The sequence below is a fragment of the Pezoporus flaviventris genome, unplaced genomic scaffold (assembly GCF_033815535.1).
Source record: "Pezoporus flaviventris isolate CSIRO_AGI_PZ_B2104156 unplaced genomic scaffold, CSIRO_AGI_Pfla_v1 ptg000023l, whole genome shotgun sequence".
Lineage (NCBI taxonomy): Eukaryota > Metazoa > Chordata > Aves > Psittaciformes > Psittacidae > Pezoporus > Pezoporus flaviventris.
The window spans coordinates 6,167,267-6,187,237 of NW_026892571.1; the positions used below are offsets into that span (position 1 = coordinate 6,167,267).

A 19,971-nucleotide genomic window follows, 5' to 3' on the forward strand; every position below is an offset into this window, starting at 1 on the left:
AAAGGGTTGTCAAATGTTGGCACAGGCTTCCTAGGAAAGTGGTGGAGTCACAATCCCTGAACATGTCACTTTCGGACATAGTTTTGTGATCCACTTGGCAGTGTTAAGTAACCGTTGGACTCAATGGTCTCAAGGATCTATTCCATCAGATTTTCATGCTCAGGTTGACTGGATAGCAGAGTCTTTGCTCAGCGCATCTTTATACCAGAGCCTTGTAGAAGGTATGGCTGTAGTCCTCTGCATTTCTTAGAATGAAGAAATCTCTGAATGGTTTGGCTTCAAAGGGACCTTAAAGCTCATCTTGTTCCAACCCTCTGCCATGGCCAGGAACACATTCTGCTTATTGTGGTTGCTCAAAGCCACATCCAACCAGGCAATGGGTGTGACATCAAACCACTTGCTCCAGTCCATCACCAGCCTCACAGGGAAGAACTTCCTAAAATCTAATCTACCCTTTTTCAGTTTAAAGCCATTACCAGTTGTCCTATCACTAGATGCTCTTGTATTCCTGCTTTTGGAAATCAGCCTAAAGCCACCTCGAACCCTCACTTCTCCAGGCTGAACAATCCCAGCTCTCTCACGGTTTTCTCATAGAAAGTGCTCCACTCATCTGATCATCGTGACACTCTTGTTGACTCACTCCAGCAGAACTATGTCATTCATATGTAGTCAGCCTAAGATCTGGAAGCATGCCTTGCTAGGTCACACTTAGCTTTGCATCAAGCAACACAACTTGTCACTTGGACATCAAGCCATTAACCACAAATCTTTGAGTGCAATCATTCTTCCAATTCCATATCCATTCTAAGTAAATCCATCATATAGATATTTCTCCAGTTTGAGAAGGATGTAATGTGGGACAGAGTCAAGTCTGCCCAAGTCCAAGTAGATGACAGCATTCAGTCTTCCCTTATGGACCAATGCCATAACCCCATTGTAGAAAGCCATCAAATTGTTCAGGGATGTTAGTGAGGCCATGTCGGCAGGCACCAATCACATCCATTTTGCATGCATTCCAGGGAGATCTGGTCCATGATCTTGCTGAACAGACATCAGCCTGTAGTTACCTGGTTCTCTTTGTAAATATGGGGGTATGTTTCCCATTCTGTCATTGGGATCTGATTCTGGCTGACATGACTTCTGAAACATGATAATATCTTGGCCACTTGCATCTCTTCAGGTCCTGTGTATTCCTGCATCCTGTTCTTTATATTGACTCAAACATGATCGTTTCTACAGTGTTATTCTCCCAGTCCATGACTTGCCCTCTGTGGCTTGGGTGATGAGGCTAGAGCACTTGTCAGTAAAGACTGAGACATTTGCGGAAAGCCTCTCCCTGATTGCTGTTTTTTCTCACCAAATGTTCACCTCGGTGCTGCCCAAAACACTTCCAAAAGAACAGGGATGCCATCTTTGTGACATCCATCTTCTGAAACTCCTACAACTTTAGTGTCACAAACACTTTGTTCTGAAAAGGCTTACACTTGCCATCTGCAGCTGGAGCTGTCAGGGCAGGTCATTCTTGCTACCTCCCTGCTTTGCAGACACCAAGGCACACCCAGAGTCTCTAGGAAGGCAGAGGACAGGTCACCTCAATCTGCATAAAACTGCCATAAGACAGTACCAAGGAGACCCGTAGAGGTCTGCCAGCAATACCCTGGTTGCTACAACTTTCCTGAAGGTTCTGCCAGCAACATCTCCCAGCTCAAGAACTGTACCAACTCAACCTTACCTCAGACAAGGGACATGTGAAATACTCCTGGGTCTTTGGAATCTAGAAGAAAGTTTTTCCAGAAAGAACAGCTCTACAATGACTGATCACTCCACACAAAGCACTTGGATGTTATTTTGCTTTTACACATAAGAGTCTCTCACATTACAAAAGCACAGTTTATAACTGCAGTACAACACACCGTGAGGGCTTCCAAATATTCCATGCCATGCTGCCTTCATACAAACAGTCCGCTACTATACACAGATGAGAGAATTCTTAAAAGGAAGATACAATACTCAAAGAGAAGAAAAGGCAATGAGAATGCAATTGTCTAATAAAAAGCGCAGAAAATCATAATAGTACATCTTTCCACCCCCGCCTGCATTCAGAAACAACAACAACAAGGCCAAATCCAAAGTCCCTTTTCTGATTTCATCTCAATTCCACCTTCAGAAAAAGTCCCTTAAATCAGCTTGTGGAGTTTCCCTACAATATAACCCAGGGCAAGGAACATGTTCTCACAACTGATTATAGTCTATAAGCAGGCAATTCCATGTGCCAAAAGTCAAGCTTTTGGGTCGGAAGACCAGCTCAGCTGAACAGGAAACTGTGAAGCTCCAGAGGAAAAATAAATGGTATGGCATCTGGAAGCAAGGTCTGGCATTGCAGGTAGCTTACAGAGCTGTCATTCGTATACACATGGAGAAGACAGGAGAGGCCAAAACTGCATCACAGTTGAAACTGGCCATTGTTTTAGGTGAGAATGGCATTTTTTAGTACATTTACAACAAGTGAAGGTCAAAAGAAAACATTAGGCTGGTACTTGTGGAAGGTGATCCCTCCCTGAGTTAACAGGGACTAAGAAGAAGCCATTCAGTGCTTGTCTCAAGTTTAAATTTAATCATTAGCCCCCAGGGCTGCCCAGACCCCTGAGATTTTTGACTAGCAGCTAGCCAATGTCATTCCCGTCTTCAAGAGGGGCATGAGGCAACTACACAGGCAACTACAGACCTGTTGGTCTCACCAACAGGTGAGAAAACAGCTCCTGAAAAACATATGGAGAAGATTATACTGGGTACTAAGGTCACCTGCCTCATTGATGAAGAGAAGGGGGTGGATGTAGTTTCTCTGGATTTTAGTCTAAATTGGGCAAGCAGAGGCTGGAGGGCAGCCCTGCAGAAAGGCAGCTGGTAGAGGTACTGATGGGCTGCAGTCTCAGTAGGAGCCAGCAGTGTGCTCTGGCAGCCAAAATGACAAACTTCATCCTGTTGGCATCAAAACCAGCACAATGTCACTCACAAGACTTGATTATCCCCCTGCATTCAGCATTGGTGTGGCCTCACCTTGAGTACTGGGTGCTCTGCTGGGTGCCACAATTTAAACAGCATGTCAGCTTCCTAAAGAAGGGCGGTAGAGAGGGAGGCAATGAACTCTTCTCCCTTATATTCAGTAATAGTGGGTAAGGTTTAAAGCCACACCAGTGGAGGAATATACTTGATATTAGAAGCATTTCTTTCCTGAAAGGGTGGCCAAACACTGGAACAGGCTTCCTAGAGAAGTGATTGATGACCGAAGCCTGTCAGTGTTTAACAGGCATTGTACAATGTCCTTAGAAATATGCTTTAACTTCTGTAAGCTCTGGTGAGGCAGCTGGACCAGGTGATCACTGCAGGTGCCTTCAAAATGAAATATTTGTAGTTGAGTCTAGTCCATTACAATTTATCAAAATACCATTTGTGCTGCTGTATGCTCCAATCCCAAGGAGACAACCTATCCCATCACTCCTTATGGGCAAATGAAAGATCTCGTTATCCCTTGACAATGAGAATGCTGTACTCAAAAGGTCAAAACAACTTTCTCCTTCTCTGGAATGGTGTGCAAAGGCTGGATATGCGCAACTGCCTGATTTGATTTCTAGCCCTTGAGCAGTGCAGCCAGGGACTCAACCGAGATATTGACAAAGTGACCAGCAGAAAAAATACACAGAGCCCATCCAGCTCAGACAGAGACAAGCAGAACCCGGATGAGAAGGGGCCCCATACACCACATTGTTACATGGTACAACATACTTGCTTTCATGACTCGTGCATTTCAGTGAGGTTGTAGTCTGCCCGACTGTGTCATTGCATTACAGCACAAAGAAATTAGTCCATAGTCTTGCCTGCCAGCAACCGAGACAAAAAATTAACTAAGCTCCTGGAACAAATCTCAATCTCAAAACATTAAAGCAATAGCTGTAACAGAGCTAGAACATTCTATTGCCTGAGTGAGGGAGCTTTAGTTTGTTAGGTTTTGTTGTAGAAGTAGTAACTACTTTTTCTCACATGTTCTTTAGAGAGAAATCAATAATTGCAAATGCAGATTAACTCTGGAGGCACCATTGCCGCATGTCTGAGCTGGAATCCTTTCCTGTCAGACACTAAACCTCTGTCTCTACCAACACCATGCTAGTTAAAGGAAAGACTATTGAATTGCTCCGCAGAGAGTGGAGGGTTGTCTGGTGCCACGTCCTCTGCAGTGAGATTGCCACAGGGGAAATCTAGTTCACTGTTGGTACCCCCACCTGTGGCATGAAGCTGTGGTGGCAGGGTGGGGAGGATGGGCTTCAGGAACTTGAACTCACTGTTGCCAGAGCCCGTTGTGAGGCTGATCTCATAGCAATAGGCATGGGGCAGGGTCCCTGCAGCAGCTGCATCAGCCAGGCTGCTCTGTAAGTTGTTGGCACCATAAAGCACATGCCCATCCTTCAGTTCCTTTCTCTTGCACACCTTGTGAACGACGAAGGCTACTGTGGACACGAGGAAGAGAAGTGAGATGAAGACCAAGGAAATGATTAAATACATCGTCAGGGAGCTGCCCTCATCCTCTGTGGCCAGGCTGCTGTGCGGTAGGCGCATGTCCAAGAAGTCACTGAGCAGAAGTACGCTCAGCGCTGCAGTGGCTGACAGTGGTTGCTGCCCATTGTCTCTCACCAGTATGACGAGCTTCTGCTTCATGGTGTCTCTCTCTGTCACCGATCTCCTCAGTCGCACCTCTCCATTCTGGGCACCAACTGCAAACAGTCCAGGATCAGTAGCCCTCAGCAGGTGGTAGGAGAGCCACGAGTTCTGCCCTGAGTCAGCATCTACAGCCACCACTTTGGTGATGAGGTACCCTGCCTCAGCTGAAATGGGCACCAGCTCACTGGATGCAGGGCTGCTGTCCTGTGAGGGGTATAGCACCAGTGGAGCATTGTCATTTTCATCCACCACAGAAATGTAGACAGTGACACTGGCACTGAGGGGAGGTGACCCCGCATCAGAGGCACTCACCATGACCTCGATCTGCTTCACTTGCTCATAGTCCAGGGGCCGCAGCACAAACACATCCCCATTTTCAGAGTTCACAGAGATGCAGGAGCAAGGAGGGTGCTCTGTAAGGTGACGTGGGACAAGGGAATAGGTCACCTTGGCATTAGGCCCCATGTCGGCATCTGTGGCAATGACGGCTCCAACAAGCACTGTGGGAACATTATTCTCACGTACATACATGGTGTACAATGTCTGGTTGAACACAGGTGCATTGTCATTCACATCGGAGATGTCCACTGTGAAGGTGTGGGTGGTTGTGAGAGGAGGTGACCCCGCGTCTGCTGCTGTGACTGTGAGGATGTATCGTGCCGTCTCCTCCCTGTCCAGTGCACTGACAGTCACAAGCTCAAAGTAATTCTTATAGGCTGGCCGCAGGGAGAATGACAGTTGGTCCTCAAGGGCACAGGAGATCTTCCCATTGGAACCAGAATCCCGGTCCCTGACAGTAAAGAGGGCGACCACTGTCCCAGGCAAGGCGTCCTCAGGGATGGGGCTGCTGAAGGAATTGACCACCACCTCTGGTGTATTGTCATTCACATCCACCACCTCCACCACCACTTTGCAGATTGCAGAGAGGCCTCCACCATCTGTGGCCTGAACACTAAGCTCATGATTCTCTGCTGCCTCAAAGTCCAGAGACTTTGTGAGTTTAATTTCACCACTCATGGGGTCAATCTCAAATGCTGAGTGTCTCTGTCCTCCTGCTTGGCTGATCTGATAGGAGATGTCCCCATTAACTCCTGCATCACGATCGGTTGCCACTACTCTGAGAACCACAGAGCCCTCTGGGGCATTTTCCAAAATCTGTGCAATGAAAACCTTCTGTGTGAATACGGGAGCGTTGTCATTTACATCTAGAACGACAACGTGGATTTGGGTGGTTCCACTCCTGGGTGGAGAGCCCCCATCTACGGCAATGAGACTGAAATCCATCTCTGCCTTCTCCTCCCTGTCGAGTGGCTTTTCCAAAACCAGTTCAATATATTTATCATCAGACTGAGTCCCATAGTCAACACTAAAGTACTCGTCAGGAGAAATGCTGTAAGCCTGGATGCTGTTGCTGCCAACATCCAGGTCCCGAGCCGCCTGCAGAGGGAAACGAGAGCCAGGGTCGCTCCTTTCCACTATCTTAAGAGTGACCCGTTCCTCTGGGAAAACGGGCGCGTGGTCATTGATGTCCTCCACGCCCACCTCCACCCGAAAGAACTGCACGGGGTTTGCCAACAGGAGCTCGAAGGGCAGAGTGCAGGTAGCGGACTGGCCGCACAGCTCCTCGCGGTCCAGCCTCTCGGCCACGACGAGGCGGCCGGTGCCCGGCTCTAAGCGAAGGTGCTGCCGGCCGTCCTCCGAGAGCAGGCGGGCGCGGCGAGCCGAGAGCTGCGCCGGGGCCAGCCCCGCGTCCTCCGCCACGTTGGCTACCACGGAGCCGCTCTCGCTCTCCTCGGCTACGGAGTAGCGGATGGGCTCGGCGCGAGCGTGCGGCAGGGAGAGGAAAGCACAGAGACAGAGCACTTGCCTTGCGGTCGCCATGGCGGGGCGGCGGACAGCCTCCGTGTCGGTGATTGCCCGCGCAGTCCTCTGCGATAAGCCTGCGGTAAGACGTCTGCCCTGCAGCTGCTCGCCGGAACGGCGGACGTGCGCCCTTTCTCTGTCCGAGTCTGGCTTGCGGCCCGGAGCGCTGCCGCCGTGTCGCTTCAGCGGGTAGTACGGGCTTCTGCTCGCGTCCGCTGCCCAGCTCGGCTCTGCCGAGCTGTGTTCAGCTCGACTGCGTCGGGCTGGGCAAAGCCAGTGTGGGCTCAGCCACCTCCCCTCCCAGCCGTTGTGCATCGCCTTGGCCGGCAGCACCACCCTGCGGCCCGAGACGGCACTGCGCCAGCTGCCCTCCGTTTTCTCCTCTGCTAGCCCCGGAGCACCGATCTGTGCTCACAGGAGAGCCTGCGGGCGCTCGCCCACGTTAGGGCCCCACGTTAGGGCCCCGCAGCAGGACGCGCGCACACCGCGCAGAGAGCCCCTCGAGGCCGCCGCTGCATCCCGAGAGCCCCGGCATCGCCAGCCGCTGCCTCGCGGCTTTCCCCGCTGCCCAGAGCCCGCCGCTCTGGAGACAGCGAAGTCGAGACGTGCATAGCCTGGCCGCCTCAAAGCCGAGGTCGGGCAAGGGGAAGAGCGATGACACTGGTTCTTATTGTGTCCTCCTCTGCCGCCTGGACAGCTTCTGCCCCTCAGAAGGAGACAGCTTGAAGGACGTGTCGGAAAAGGTGTCAATAAACGTTATGCCGATTGCGGTGATGGCGGAGCGCGGCATTTGTCCCTGTTCTCATACCAGCACGGGCGGCCACTGCCGGTTCGCGTCCCTCTCCGACATGGCCCGCACCGTGCGCACCTCGCCCATGTGCAGCCCAACGCGGAACAGCGGCAACTCCGTCGGCCTGGCCAGCTCGTACGACAGCCACGCGTTCTGCCCCGCTTCCGCGTCCACCTCCATCACCTTGGCCACCATGTAGCCCACCCGCGTCCTGCTGGGGTTTGTGCAGCGCTACTGGAACATTGGTGTTCTCATCCCACACTTGAATGAACGATCCATGTGCGTGGCATCGCCCACCGCCACCTTGTAGGCGTGCACTTCCTCTTAGTCCAGCGGACGCCTGCACGTTTCCCCTCTCCCCGTCCAATACAGAAATGCCGCTTCAAGGGCTCCCCGCGGCGCCGGCTCCAGCGCGTAACTCATACGGGCATTGTTTCTCGCCTCGGCGTCCGTGGCGGTCAGGCGGCCCAGGGTAGTCCCCGCAGGCTCGTTTTTGCTCAGTGCTGGTCCCGTCCCGCACACTGACGAAGGCCACGGTGTTCGGTGAGACGGCTTTTTCCCGTTCGTTCCTGTGTCTAGATCGTTAGCAGGCACCACCATCGCTAAGGTATCCTGGGACCTATTTAATACCGAGATTTTACGCAGCTTCTTGGAACCTTGCTCCAGCTTCTGAGAACGGCCTGCTGATTTCCCCTTCACAATGTCCACGGATTTATTCCCGAAATCCTGCTCTTTGGGGCAGCTGTTTTCTTGGTGATGATTGTGACAAATTCTCTTCGAGAAAGCACACTCATCTGGGGGAGGTCCGAGTAGGTTTTGTTTTCTGTCATCAGGCATTTTTTTAAAAATGTGTGTTACAGGAGATATCACATTACCTTATAGATCAATACCGATTAATGAAATGAAAACAGAAAGCTTCTTGACACCCTATATTCTACTGCGGCTTAATCGTAGACTACTGTAAACCCACAAATGTTCTCTACTACTTAATGTTTTGAACCTTACTTTATGGAACATAAAATTGAATACATTGCTTAAATCCCACTCTTTACAATACGGAGAACCTGTAAACATCTGATCGCATATGCAAAGTATGCCAGTATCCGCTGTTTCTAATGTAACTGGCTTCGGCTTGCTACTAAGGAATTTCTTTGCAAGCACTTCATTTTGCTTAGTATCTACTTGGCCTGATATTGAACAGGCTGAAGAAATTTAAGACATGGCTGAAGAGTTCTCTCTATAAGAAAACAACAAAGAAAATGTGGAAAAGTTATCTCAAAGACCTGCCTCCAGTGTTATTTCCCTTACCATTTAGAAGCAGTAGCTCATACATCATCTCGGTGTAAGTATGTTACAGTTCTCCTCCTGCATCCATATAATTACAAAATACCTACGTTAATAAAGAACTGCTCAAGAGTGGTTTTGCTCACACAGGGAAGCTTTCCACCTCCCTGGTACTTTTTGGTGGATGTTTGGTCTCTGTTCCCTTTTCCTTCTGAGGACGATCATCAGCAAGGACAGGCGTGCTTGTCTTTCTCTTCACTTATTCCTGGGTGAGCCAAGGGTTTTGATCAGAACTGACATTTAGCTCCATAACCCTGTTTGCAGTGTAGGCTGCTTCTGCGGGGCTGGGACCCACACCTTCGGGGAGGGGAGCTCTGCCCTGCGGAGAACAGAGTGGAAGTTATCATTTGGGCTTCTAAGGTAAGAAGACAGCAGCGAGAAACAAGGGCGTCTTACACCACTGCATGTGTGACGTCATCCTTTACTCAAAGAGTGGTGGTGGACTTGGTGGTGGGTGTCTGACCAGAACAGGGAAAATCTAATGCAAGAAACTATCCTCCACTGTGGATATGACAAAGGCAAACCTTTATGAGTCTGAGGAAGTAATTTAAGAGCCCGAAATAAAAACATTTTCTAACAGCAAATGTGGTTTAATGTTGCTGTATTAAGGTGGGTCCTGGTCTCCCCTGAGGCTACTGCAACAGGTTCCTAGAACCTGCAGTAAGGCATCTGTGGTTATATGAAAATATGACTGTAAACAATTACGGGTTTGTGGATCTTTAGACATATATGAAGTCCTCAGCCTCATATATGTTCATTCTCCGGACCATTGTGAAGTGCTAGATGGATCCCCAGAAAATAGTAACCCCATATTTAGAGGGGACTTGAGCTTCATGGGAGAGTGAGAAGGAACTGCTTTAATGATCACCTCATCTCCCCTATGGTCTTTGAACAGCCGAAGGTTAATGGATGCCTCAGATATGACTTGCTCTGAGTTCACAGAAACATCGATAGCTGGTAATGTCTGACAGCACCCGCAAGGTCAGGAAAAGGCTGTGAGGTTGCTTTGTAAAGTCAAGATAACCATATTTTTCTGGACAATAATATTGGTGCAAGCCATAAAAAATGTAAGCTAATTCAATGGCAGAGGTCCCCACCTCCGTGGCCTCCAGCAGCTTATCAGACAGCCCAAGCTCGGTATTGCCACCACCCTGGTGAACAGCACTTGGCAACGCCGAGCATCAGCTCCTAACAGCAGTACAGGGGACATAATTAGCTACGTGACACCCCTTCGCACCATTGTCCCCGCAGTCCGCTTGACTCCGCAGAGGATCACTGTATTCCCGGTGCTACCGGACGTGTTCCTAGGGGGTGTGTCCTTCCTGCTCTGGGTCCGTATCGGCTCTACACAGTGCGTGGACAGACCCACTGCATGGGTCACAATTCTATACATATTCTCTTGGCCCAGCTGCTCCCTCCCTCTGTGAGCCCACAGATCAAGCTCACCAGACTTAAGACGATCTGATACCCAGAGCACAGACCTAGGGACGGAGAAGCGTGGTTATTCAACACGGGGAGCATCGGTAGTCCTTACTGCCAGTCACACCCTGCCGCCGCGCTGCTTCCCCCCCGCTCCCCCCATCGCCTCGGCGTCGCCAGGTCCCTCACCTGTGCAGACCGGTCGCCTTCCTCTCCGGGGATAGCCGCGTCTTGCGAGCACACCGAGCTCCGCTGCTCGCCCTGGCCGGCGGGCAGCCCGGCGGGGAAGCAGGGTAAGAGGGGCCTTAGGAACCGAAACTCGCTGTTGACGGTCCCGGTGGCGAAGCAGACGTCGTACAGGTAGCTGCGGGGCAGGGATCCCGCGTTGCTATCTGTGGCAGCCTTCGGAAACGTGGGCAGGGACTCCGCCTCACTCTGCCTGGCCCGCCGCACCTTCACTGCCACGGCGGCCACCGCGGTGGCCAGGAACAGCGCCGACACGCAGGCCAGGGAGGCAATAAGGTACAGAGTCAGCGGCTCGTCTGGCTCAGAGGCTGGTACCTCCTCGCTCACTCGCAGATGGCTGTCGGAGAAGCCGTCCACGAGGGTGATGCCGAGGGTGGCGGTGGCGGAGCGCGGCGGCTTTCCCTGGTCCCGCACCAGGATAACCAGCCTCTGCCGGGACGCGTCCCTCTCCGACACGGCCCGCACTGTGCGCACCTCGCCGCTGTGCAGCCCCACGCGGAACAGCCCCGGCTCCGTCGCCTTGGCCAGCTCGTACGACAGCCACGCGTTCTGCCCCGCGTCCGCGTCCACAGCCACCACCTTGGCCACCAGGTAGCCCGCCCGAGCCCAGCGCGGCACCAGCTCACCCGTCGCTGCACTGCTCTCGGGAGGTGGGTGCAGCACGACGGGTGCGTTGTCGTTCTCATCCCGCACTACTACGCGCAGCACCGTCTGGGCGCTGAGCGGCGGCGAGCCGCCGTCGGTAGCTCGTACCGCCACCTCGAAGGCGCGCACCTCCTCGTAGTCCATCGGGCGGAGGACATAAACATCCCCATTTTCTGAGTTGACCGACACGACGGGCTTCTCGCCTTCCTGCTGCACAAGCGCGTAGTTTATGCGGGCGTTGCTTCCCGCGTCGGCGTCCGTGGCGTTCACGCTGCCTATCCGGAGCATGGGGCTGTTGTTCTCAGTGACCGACATGGTGTAAACCTCCTGGGTGAACTCTGGGGAATTGTCGTTCACGTCCGATATCTGCACAAAGAGGTTTTTCCGGGAGCTGAGCCGCGTCGTGCCCCAGTCCGTGGCAGTGATGGTGATGTTGTACTCTGCTGTCCCTTCCCTGTCCAGGGCCGCGTTTGTTCTCAGTTCGTAGTAATTATCAAAAGTCGGGGTGAGACTGAAGGGCAAGTCCCCGTCGATCGAGCACTCTGTTCTGCCGTTGTCCCCAGAGTCCCGGTCCCGCACACTGAATAGGGCCACCACGGTGCGGGGCAGAGCGGCCTCAGGGATGGAGGCTGTGAGGGAGGTGAGCGCAATCTCCGGAGCGTTGTCATTCATGTCCAGGATCTCCACCTGCACTTTGCAATGCGCCGACAGCCCTCCGCCATCAGTGGCTTTCACCACCATCTTGTGGGTTTTCGCTTCCTCGAAATCCAGGTTGCCCGCCACCCGTATCTCCCCTGTGGCGGGGTTCAGCTCAAAGAGCTGCCGGGACCTCTCCGGTGTCTGGGTGAAGGCGTACCGCACTTTCCCGTAGGACCCTTCGTCGGGATCCATAGCCGTCACTCTAACCACCAGCTGCTCCAGAGGGCTGTTCTCGGCCACGCGCACCTCGTAGACCTCCCGAGCGAATACCGGGGTATTGTCATTGGCATCCACCACCACGATCCGGACCTGGACCGTCCCCGACCTGGGTGGCGAGCCCCCGTCGGTGGCGGTGAGAAGTAAATTCAGCTCTCGTTGCTCTTCTCGGTCCAGCTGGTGCTCTAGGACGAGCTCCACGTATTTTACTCCATCTTTCCCTGTTTCGAGAGAGAGGGAGAAATGCGAATTTGATCCAAGGCTGTAGCTCTGCAAACCGTTACTGCCCACATCCTGGTCCTGAGCGCTTTCCAGGGGGAAACGGGACCCAGGAGATGCCGTTTCGGGAATCTCTAAAACCATCTCCTTCTCCGGGAACACGGGGGAGTTGTCGTTCACGTCACGAATCTCCACCTCCCCTCGGATCAGCTGCAGTGGATTTTCAAGGAATATCTTAAAGATCATCATGCAGGTGTCACTCTGCGGACAGATCTCCTCTCGGTCCAGCGACTCCTTTGCAGTTAGGACTCCGGTGTTTTGATTAAGGCGGAAAAGCTGCTCGTTCCCCTCGGACACAACGCGGGCGTTGCGAGCAGCGAGCTGGCTCGGAGAAACCCCCAGGTCCTTTGAAATATTGGCGACAAAGGAGTCTTTCTCCATTTCCTCCGGCAGAGAATAGCGGAGGGTTTCGGCCGCGCTCTGAGACACGCAAACGCACAGAAAAAACAAGATCACTTGCCTCTTGCTGTCTCTGTTCCGTATCCCGCCCGCCATTACTCTCCAGAAAGGCCATCCACCGTCCTCCTTGATTCCCAGCATTTCTAAGCAGCGTCCGAGGCAGAGCGGTGTTTGTCAGGAATCCCGGGGTCGTGGGATTTGAAAGCTTCCGAGCACCCAAGCTCCGAGCAGCGCAGCTCTTGTCGTATACCTCCTATGGCTTTTTTTGTCTCCCTGCGCCTGCAAACCCGAGGTGGGCAGCGGAACCTGCAGGTCCGTGGGCAACATCCCCACCCAGCGTCGTAAGGGAGAATAGTCCGTCCTCCGCCTTGCTCGGGGCAGAGGTGCTGGTTCGGAGCTTGCTGCTTGGTTCTGTAGCCTCCCTGCCAAAACGAAGCTAACGGGAGCAGTGTAAATGCTCTTCTCTCTTGGAAGCCGGCTTCCTCCCTGCATGCTCTGGGTATCTTCCCAGCTCACACCCACGAGCTCTTTATAAGCAGCTTTTGGATTGCCTGAACCCTGCGAGGGATGGGGCAGCCACAGCTTCTCTGGGCAACATCCGCCAGTGTCTTACCACCTTCACAGGGAAGATTTGTTTCCTAATATCTAAATTTCCCCTCTAAAACCATTACACCTTGTCTTATCCTTACATGGCCTTATAAAAAGCTACTCTTCAGGTTTCTTGTAGGACCCTTTAGGCGCTGGAAGCTGCTCTAAGGTCTCCCCGAGGGTGACTTCTCCAGGCTGAACAACCCCAACTTTCTCCTCCTATCTTCATATGATGGCGTACAGTCCTTTCTCCTCTACTGTTACCCCACAAGCTTAGAAATACTTTAGAGGTTCCTCTACTCAGACGTCAAACCTGAACTCCTCTCCCTGTGTAAGGATACACAGCCTACAGCTATTTAATACAAAAGGCAAGGAGACAGGAGAGCTCATAAACTCCCAGGTACCCAAAAGGTAATGAGCAGGAGCTAAAGGGGATAATAGCAACGACTCGGGATCTAATGACGCAATTAAAAGAACCATTCAGGTGTAAATCAAGAGAGATTCAACCAGAAACCACAAGAGACGCAGCGGCGTGCTCCGGAAAAGGCCCACGCTATGTTCCGCTGGTGCTTTTTTTTTGTATATATGGAAAGTGTCCTGACCTCCCTGTTCTTCATACCTTTAATTTCCCAGGTGTTTCCGCTTTATTTTTTGTTTGCTAAAAGGGCTGCCACTGTCCAGCAATACTCACCAGGTGAAGTTCCAGAAATTCGCTGATGCCTTTGTTTTAAAATAAAAACTTCGTGACTGTATCAGTAGGAGAATGTAGTAGCCAAGATTGACTTACAGAATTTTAACTACATTTTTAGCTATTAGGATTTTTCACGGGTGTAGCCATCCTTTATCATTTCTTCTTACCCCCATTTGAATTGTAGGGGTAATGGAACTGAAAAGGTTAACTTACATCAAAGATCAGGTCAGCTATATCTTCCTTTCTTCCCTTCCAGGGACATGTCCATCTCTTGAGTGGCTATTCTCACCAGCAAAGAAGCTTGATGTAAAACCATAGGTCAAGTACAGCGGTAGATGTGTTGGAACGTGGCTTGTCTCATCATTTGTGCCATGCAAAAATAACAGTGATACTTGGAATCCATTTGTTTTTGCCTTTGCCAGTGCTCCTGCTCAGCTCTTGGTAACTCAGAGAGAGGTAGTTTTGCTTCTGCATAACCTAATCTTTGGAACAGACACAAGCTGGGAAGAGCTTCCACAAACACTTCCCACCATCTCAGCAATAACCTGGCAATTGTTACCCCATTTCAGAAAGGGGATGGTGTCTTTCCACTACAGATGTAGAAGGGTGTAAGAGGACATCAAAACATCAGAAGGTGCTGTTCTTCTACTGTCCTGGGTTCAGCAGTAGCAGTCATTTTTCTCCTTCTTAGTAGCTGGTGCAGTGCTGTGTTCTTGGCTTTCAGCCTGGGAACAACTCTTATAACACCAATGGTTTTAGTTGTTGCTCAGTAATGTTTACTCCAACCAAAGACTTTCTCAGTCCCATGCTCTGCCGGGAGAGGGGAAGGCAGGAGGAAGCAGAGACTGGACACCTGACTCAAACTAACCAAAGAGGTATTCCATACCACAGCATGTCATGCCCAGTATATAAACTGGGAGCAGTTACCCGGAAAGGCTAGATCGCTGCTCAGGTCGGGCTAGGAATCGGTCGGCGGGTGGTAAGTGATTGTATTCTCTTCCCTTGTTACTTCCCTTATTATTGGTGGTAGCAGTAGTGGTTTTGTGTTATATGTTAGTTACTAGACTGCTCTTATCTCAGCCCCTGGGAGTTACATTATTTCGATTCTCCTCCCCATCCCTCCGGGAGAGGGGGAGGAAGAAGACGAGTAGTGAGTGAGCGGCTGTGTGGTTCTGAGTTACCTCCTGGGCTTAAACCACGACAGACTGAAGCTCATCTTTTAGAGAAATGCCCAATAAAGAGGGCCATTTACCATGCCCCACTGGATTTTGGATGTATGCTGTTATTTTCCGTTGGGTCACAACAATAAAATGGACATGTTTAACTGGAAAAAAGTACGTATGTTGCCAGACAACAGCACATTGTGTTTTAGGGCACACTATAAGGAACTATAGCCACAATAAAATTCTAATTTGCATAAAGGTGTCAGAGAATTTACTTATCTCCTTGAGCACGTAGTAATGTTGTAGGCTTCCTCTTTTCTTGCTTTAGTGAGAATATCTTTATCCTAAGAAGGTGGTTTAAAATGGTGGAAAAATGGTTCTTTTCTTTACCCTGAGATTTACATCTTAACACTAGCAAAGAGCTACTGCAACATACTCTGCTCAGTTCTTGGTATGTCTATTTCAGAGTACAGTGTTTCTAAAAGAAGATTCTGCTGCACTCCTGCAGCCTGAGCAATTTCAGTTTCTTCCTGTTGGTCTTCCATCTGGGAATTCAGATCTGCCAAGAAAAATCTCAGAGACCCCATGGCAAATTTGGTTGCCCTTCTGGGTAAAAGCTTTTTCCCCATCCCTGGAATCCGTCTACCTCCAGCACACCCTGAGGACAGCCGGGCTTGGGAGGAATCCTTGCCTGCAGGTCGAAAGCACAGATGCTTCCCCGAGTCCCTGTGTTTTCCAAGACGCGTGCAAACAGGGACCAACATTCCCATCCTCTTGTTCCCAGACAGCTCCAGGACTGGTTTCTGTTCTCTCCTCCAGCACTCGGCGCTTGAATTCCCAGCTCTCCTATGAAAATGGCTGCCCCGAGTTCTCAGCTACATGCAAACGTGAGGAAAGCCGGGAACAATAGTTCCCACCCTGCTGGCTCTCCGTTATACTGTAAATGCCGCTGGTACAGCTCCTGTTTATGGTTCATTTTCCGAGAGCTAAGCCGGCCTCCTCTCTCTGTATTTATTCCAGTTAGTGCTTTCCCCATCATTCCGTTAAATATAAACAATACTTTCTCTCGGTGTTAAGTCGGTGCTTACCAATCAACGGGCTCTGCTTGAGTCATGCCAGACCTGAGGCGAAATGCTTCCGAATTCCCCAGGACTGGACCTGGGAGACTGTCTCCCTCCTTCTCCTTCCCCCTTGTGCTCTTGATGTTTCCAGCCGGTTCTCAATGCAGCAATTCCCAGCACATCCCCTGAAAAGGCTTTGAACTAAGGCGTATTCCAGTACAGCCGGGGCATTTCGGTTGGGCTCTCAGCTGATGTCAGCCAGGCAGCATCTCGCTGGTCCCTCCCTGCGGGGGAGCCCCCGCCCAGCTCTGGCCAGCAGCGGCACTTGGCGTCCAGCGCAGGAACTGCACCAGCCCCAGCACAGCGCCTCCGCTGTTAGGCTCTTGGCTGTCCCTAGGGCAAATAATGAACCACGTCTCCCCCCTGAAGTCTTCGGCAAATAAACGTACGTTCTTAGTAGCTATCAAGGCATTTGGTTTGGCTCAGGTATGTAGAAGGCATCCTATACAAACCTGTCAGCAAATGTGCTTAACAAAGATGCAAGCTATGGGCAATTGTAGTGGGTACTGCTCATGTGTTGTGCACTACACTTTCCAGAAGCCAGAGACTCGATTGAGGCTTTTTCAGGCACAGGCTGTTTGCAGGAGGCTCAGAGTTTTGAATATTTTCTGTTTCACAAGGAAATCTCCAGGTGTTGTATGTCATCTCCTAAAGTAACCTGAAGTTAATGATCAATTTAGCATTAATAGTGTAAGAACATCCACTACTCCTTGGATCAGCTGCAATGGATTTTCAAAGAATATCTTAAAGAAGCGTGCAAGTATCACTCTCCAGGACAATCCAGATGTCCTTTTCGTCCAACAGCCCCTTCATTGTCAGGACTCTGTTGTTTTGATTGAGGCAGAAATGCTGCTGCTTCTCCTTAGACAAAATGGGGCCCACGTTTCCTCCTCAGTAGTAGTACTTTTCTATTAGGATCGCTTTGTAAGGTTATCCGCTCTAAAATCTCTCCTGCATATCTTCCAACTTTGACAAATAAAGGGAAATTCCTTGCTTCAGAAGTCTGAGCTTATAAACCTTCTCAGAGACATTCTGCACTCTCCAATCTCCAAAAACAATGCTGTACAGAAGAAACCAGCCAGATGTCTACCCAAACCCTTTCCATCCTACATCTTTTGAAGGCAATGAGTTCTTGCTGTCTTCTGTCTAGACATGACATTCTCAGTACTTCTTGTTTAAAATTAAATCCTCTCATCTTCAACACTTTGCTGTCAAAAATGCCTTTTGAAACCAAGTAATTATTCTCATCTTCATAAACTGTAATGGGATCTAATTTTTCCACCCTCAACCTCACTCCTAGACCAAATATGCAGCAACTTTCTGCCTAAGTCCCTAAAACTGTGTGTTTTCTTGTGTTTGTGTTCTCAAATGGCCCACAAATAAGATTTCAATTTCTAGCTCTAAGATGATGCATTTTGTGTGGGAAAATGTCATCTACTGACCTTTTTAGTTTCATGTTCTTGTGTCCAATTTCTCTGAGACTCCTTTCCCAGTTCCCTGAAGTGGCTGTTTCAGTTGAGTAGGAAGAGATAGATTCCATTGGAAAGTAACACCATGAACAGTCATGCAGCACAAGGTTGTTGGGCTATTCAAGTTCACTGTGTGAATTTTGCCTTTGTGTGCTTTCCATGAAGCAGCAGAGAATAAGATGATTTTCTCAGTGATATTTGGATGGCCTTGAAAAAGGGACTTCAGGGACAGAAGTGCCACACAGGCATTTCACGCATAAGGGCAAGAAATTTTCAGCTTGTGAAGAAATGTTTCTACAAATGGCTACCTGAAGATGATTAGAAGTGATTGAAAGAAAATGGTTGATATAATAATGAAGTGAGAAATAGCCAGACTGTATACTGTTCTTAACAACATATTTGTTCAATGGACAGACCAGGAAGGAAAGGATACAGGGAGAGCTTGGCTTTAGACAGGCTAATTTTGAAAGTCTAGCTGCTCATCTGAGGAGACAAACAGGGATCAAGCTGGGAAGCAGAATTGGAAGGGAAGGAGAGAAATGGTGAGCAGAAGGAGGGATAGCAATGTTTAAGGGAGGGAAAAGTGCTATGCAAGAGGGGCCAAGAGTGAACAAGCATTCTATTTGGTTGACAAGGTTGATCAGGAAGGATAAGGACAGAAATATACATAAGATCCGTTCTCGAAGCATCTTATGATGAACTGGTTTGGTGTAGCACCTGTAAGAAAAGAATCAAAATAGGCCTTGGTAAAGGGCAAGTGGGGTCTAATCGGTCAGAGTGAAAAGGGCAGTAGATGCTGTTTGAAGTCAAAGCATGGACCAAAAGGAGCCAAAACAGACACAAAGAAGGAATAAATTAACCACAGGCAGTAGAGGAAGTAAGAGAAAGAAAGGTGGAGATACAGTTCTTCAAGTATCTGCCTGTCCCTCCCCATTCTCAGTGTCTGGCTTATGACCTACATTTCCTATTTTCCATATTTCTCCCTCAACATGCCTCTCTTTCAACTTGAGAGTAAGAAAATTATTAGAAGGTAGCAGTAAACCAAGACAGAACCCTATTATCTCAGTTTAACAGGATGAAGTGACCAGAGAAAGCAAGCATCAGTGCCCTACTTCCTGTTTCCTGATGTCAGGTTTGGCCTGTCTTCAAACCAAGTTTGCAATCCTGCAACCCTTGGATGGCATGAACATACTTGAGAAGGTGGAAACACCTGGCTCAGTGCTACCTAAAGGGAGATCAATGGAGAAACGATTCAAGCACAACTTCACAGACAGCAAGATCCCTGCCTGGAAGGAAAATAGCTTCCAAACAGATTTTCACAGGAATAAAAGCAATCAAGTGTGTTGTCATATTTACTCATGTCATAGGTGACCAGAGGAATAGGCCAAGATGAGCAGATCACACCCCCCCCCCCTTCGTGCTTAGTGCTTCTGAAGGCACAGTGACCAGTCCAGCAGTTAACTAAGTGGACAACACTATTCATTGAAACCAAATGCAGCTAAATGGTAAGGACTATATAACCCCAGCATGAGAAATCTGGCCTATGCTTCAAAGAAGGTGCAAAGGCATCCTGGTATGGTAGCATACTTGGAAGCAAAGGCTTTTATGCCCTATTTAACACCCTCTGCCCTCAGCTGCAGATCCCTTTCTCTCACATTTCAGGAGTGACTTTAGACCAGGAACCCTGTGGGGTCACAGAATGACCCTTGCGTCTCTGACACAACTAAACCATTCCCAGAAATACAGGGTGACCAGTGAAATTCCTGGGAGATCTTTTACACAATGCGGTGAAGTCCCGGCTCTCTGTATCCTAACATACCCTTGTATCTTGACTTTTTTTTTTTTTAACCTGATTTACCTTGCCAAAGCTGAGCTGTGGAGAGGCATCATTCCGTCAGATGATGTTTCAACAAGCTCGGTGTTGCTGACAAGAGACATGTAGATACTCTGCAAGAAAGGAAACTTAAAAGGACAGAAACCATCCCTCCTGTGGGGAGAAATCCAGAAAGGATTTAATCATTGTTTAGCCAACAGGTGCATACTGGTATCAGTATCACATTTACTAACAGAGTGGACACACTTGCAGTGAAGAACTGAACAGCAGCTGAAAGATAGATGCACGCAGTTTCTAGTGAATAATTATAAATAGGTATGAAAGCAATGTATTTATTAGGTACTGCTGAAGGTGCATGACAAGGAGTTTACTTTCCAAAGAGTTTATATCTGGACAGATACAGCACACCTCTGATGCCAAGATTCTTCTACTTCTGGGTTTGCAAAGGAGGGGGGGGGGGGGGGGGGGGGAAGGAAGCAAACCAAACAGGGA

At 49.8% G+C, this 19,971-nt stretch overlaps 2 protein-coding genes across 3 annotated transcripts in view; both read right to left on the reverse strand.

The window, feature by feature from the left end:
- LOC133270901 (protocadherin beta-15-like) overlaps positions 1-6,647 on the reverse strand; it is a 46,912-nt gene extending 40,265 nt beyond the window's left edge. The window contains exon 1 of the mRNA XM_061456490.1: positions 4,140-6,647. Coding sequence (XP_061312474.1) covers positions 4,162-6,594 — 2,433 coding nt within the window. The 5' untranslated portion in view covers positions 6,595-6,647 and the 3' untranslated portion in view covers positions 4,140-4,161. The remainder of the gene's footprint in view (positions 1-4,139) is intronic.
- A 2,100-nt stretch (positions 6,648-8,747) lies between these two features.
- Positions 8,748-16,525, reverse strand: LOC133270905 (protocadherin beta-15-like). Of its 2 annotated transcripts, none has more exons than XM_061456493.1 (2): positions 10,319-13,240; positions 8,748-9,029 (listed from the first exon to the last, which is right to left on the reverse strand). In XM_061456493.1, exons 1-2 carry the CDS (start codon positions 12,752-12,754, stop codon positions 8,910-8,912), a joined length of 2,556 nt encoding a protein of 851 aa, XP_061312477.1. In that variant the 5' UTR covers positions 12,755-13,240; the 3' UTR covers positions 8,748-8,909. The 2 variants fall into 2 exon arrangements, 1 of the variants encoding a protein (XP_061312477.1); XR_009743959.1 differs by lacking the exon at positions 10,319-13,240 and adding an exon at positions 16,144-16,525 and having other exon boundaries at positions 8,892-9,029.
- Between the last annotated feature and the right edge of the window lie 3,446 nt (positions 16,526-19,971).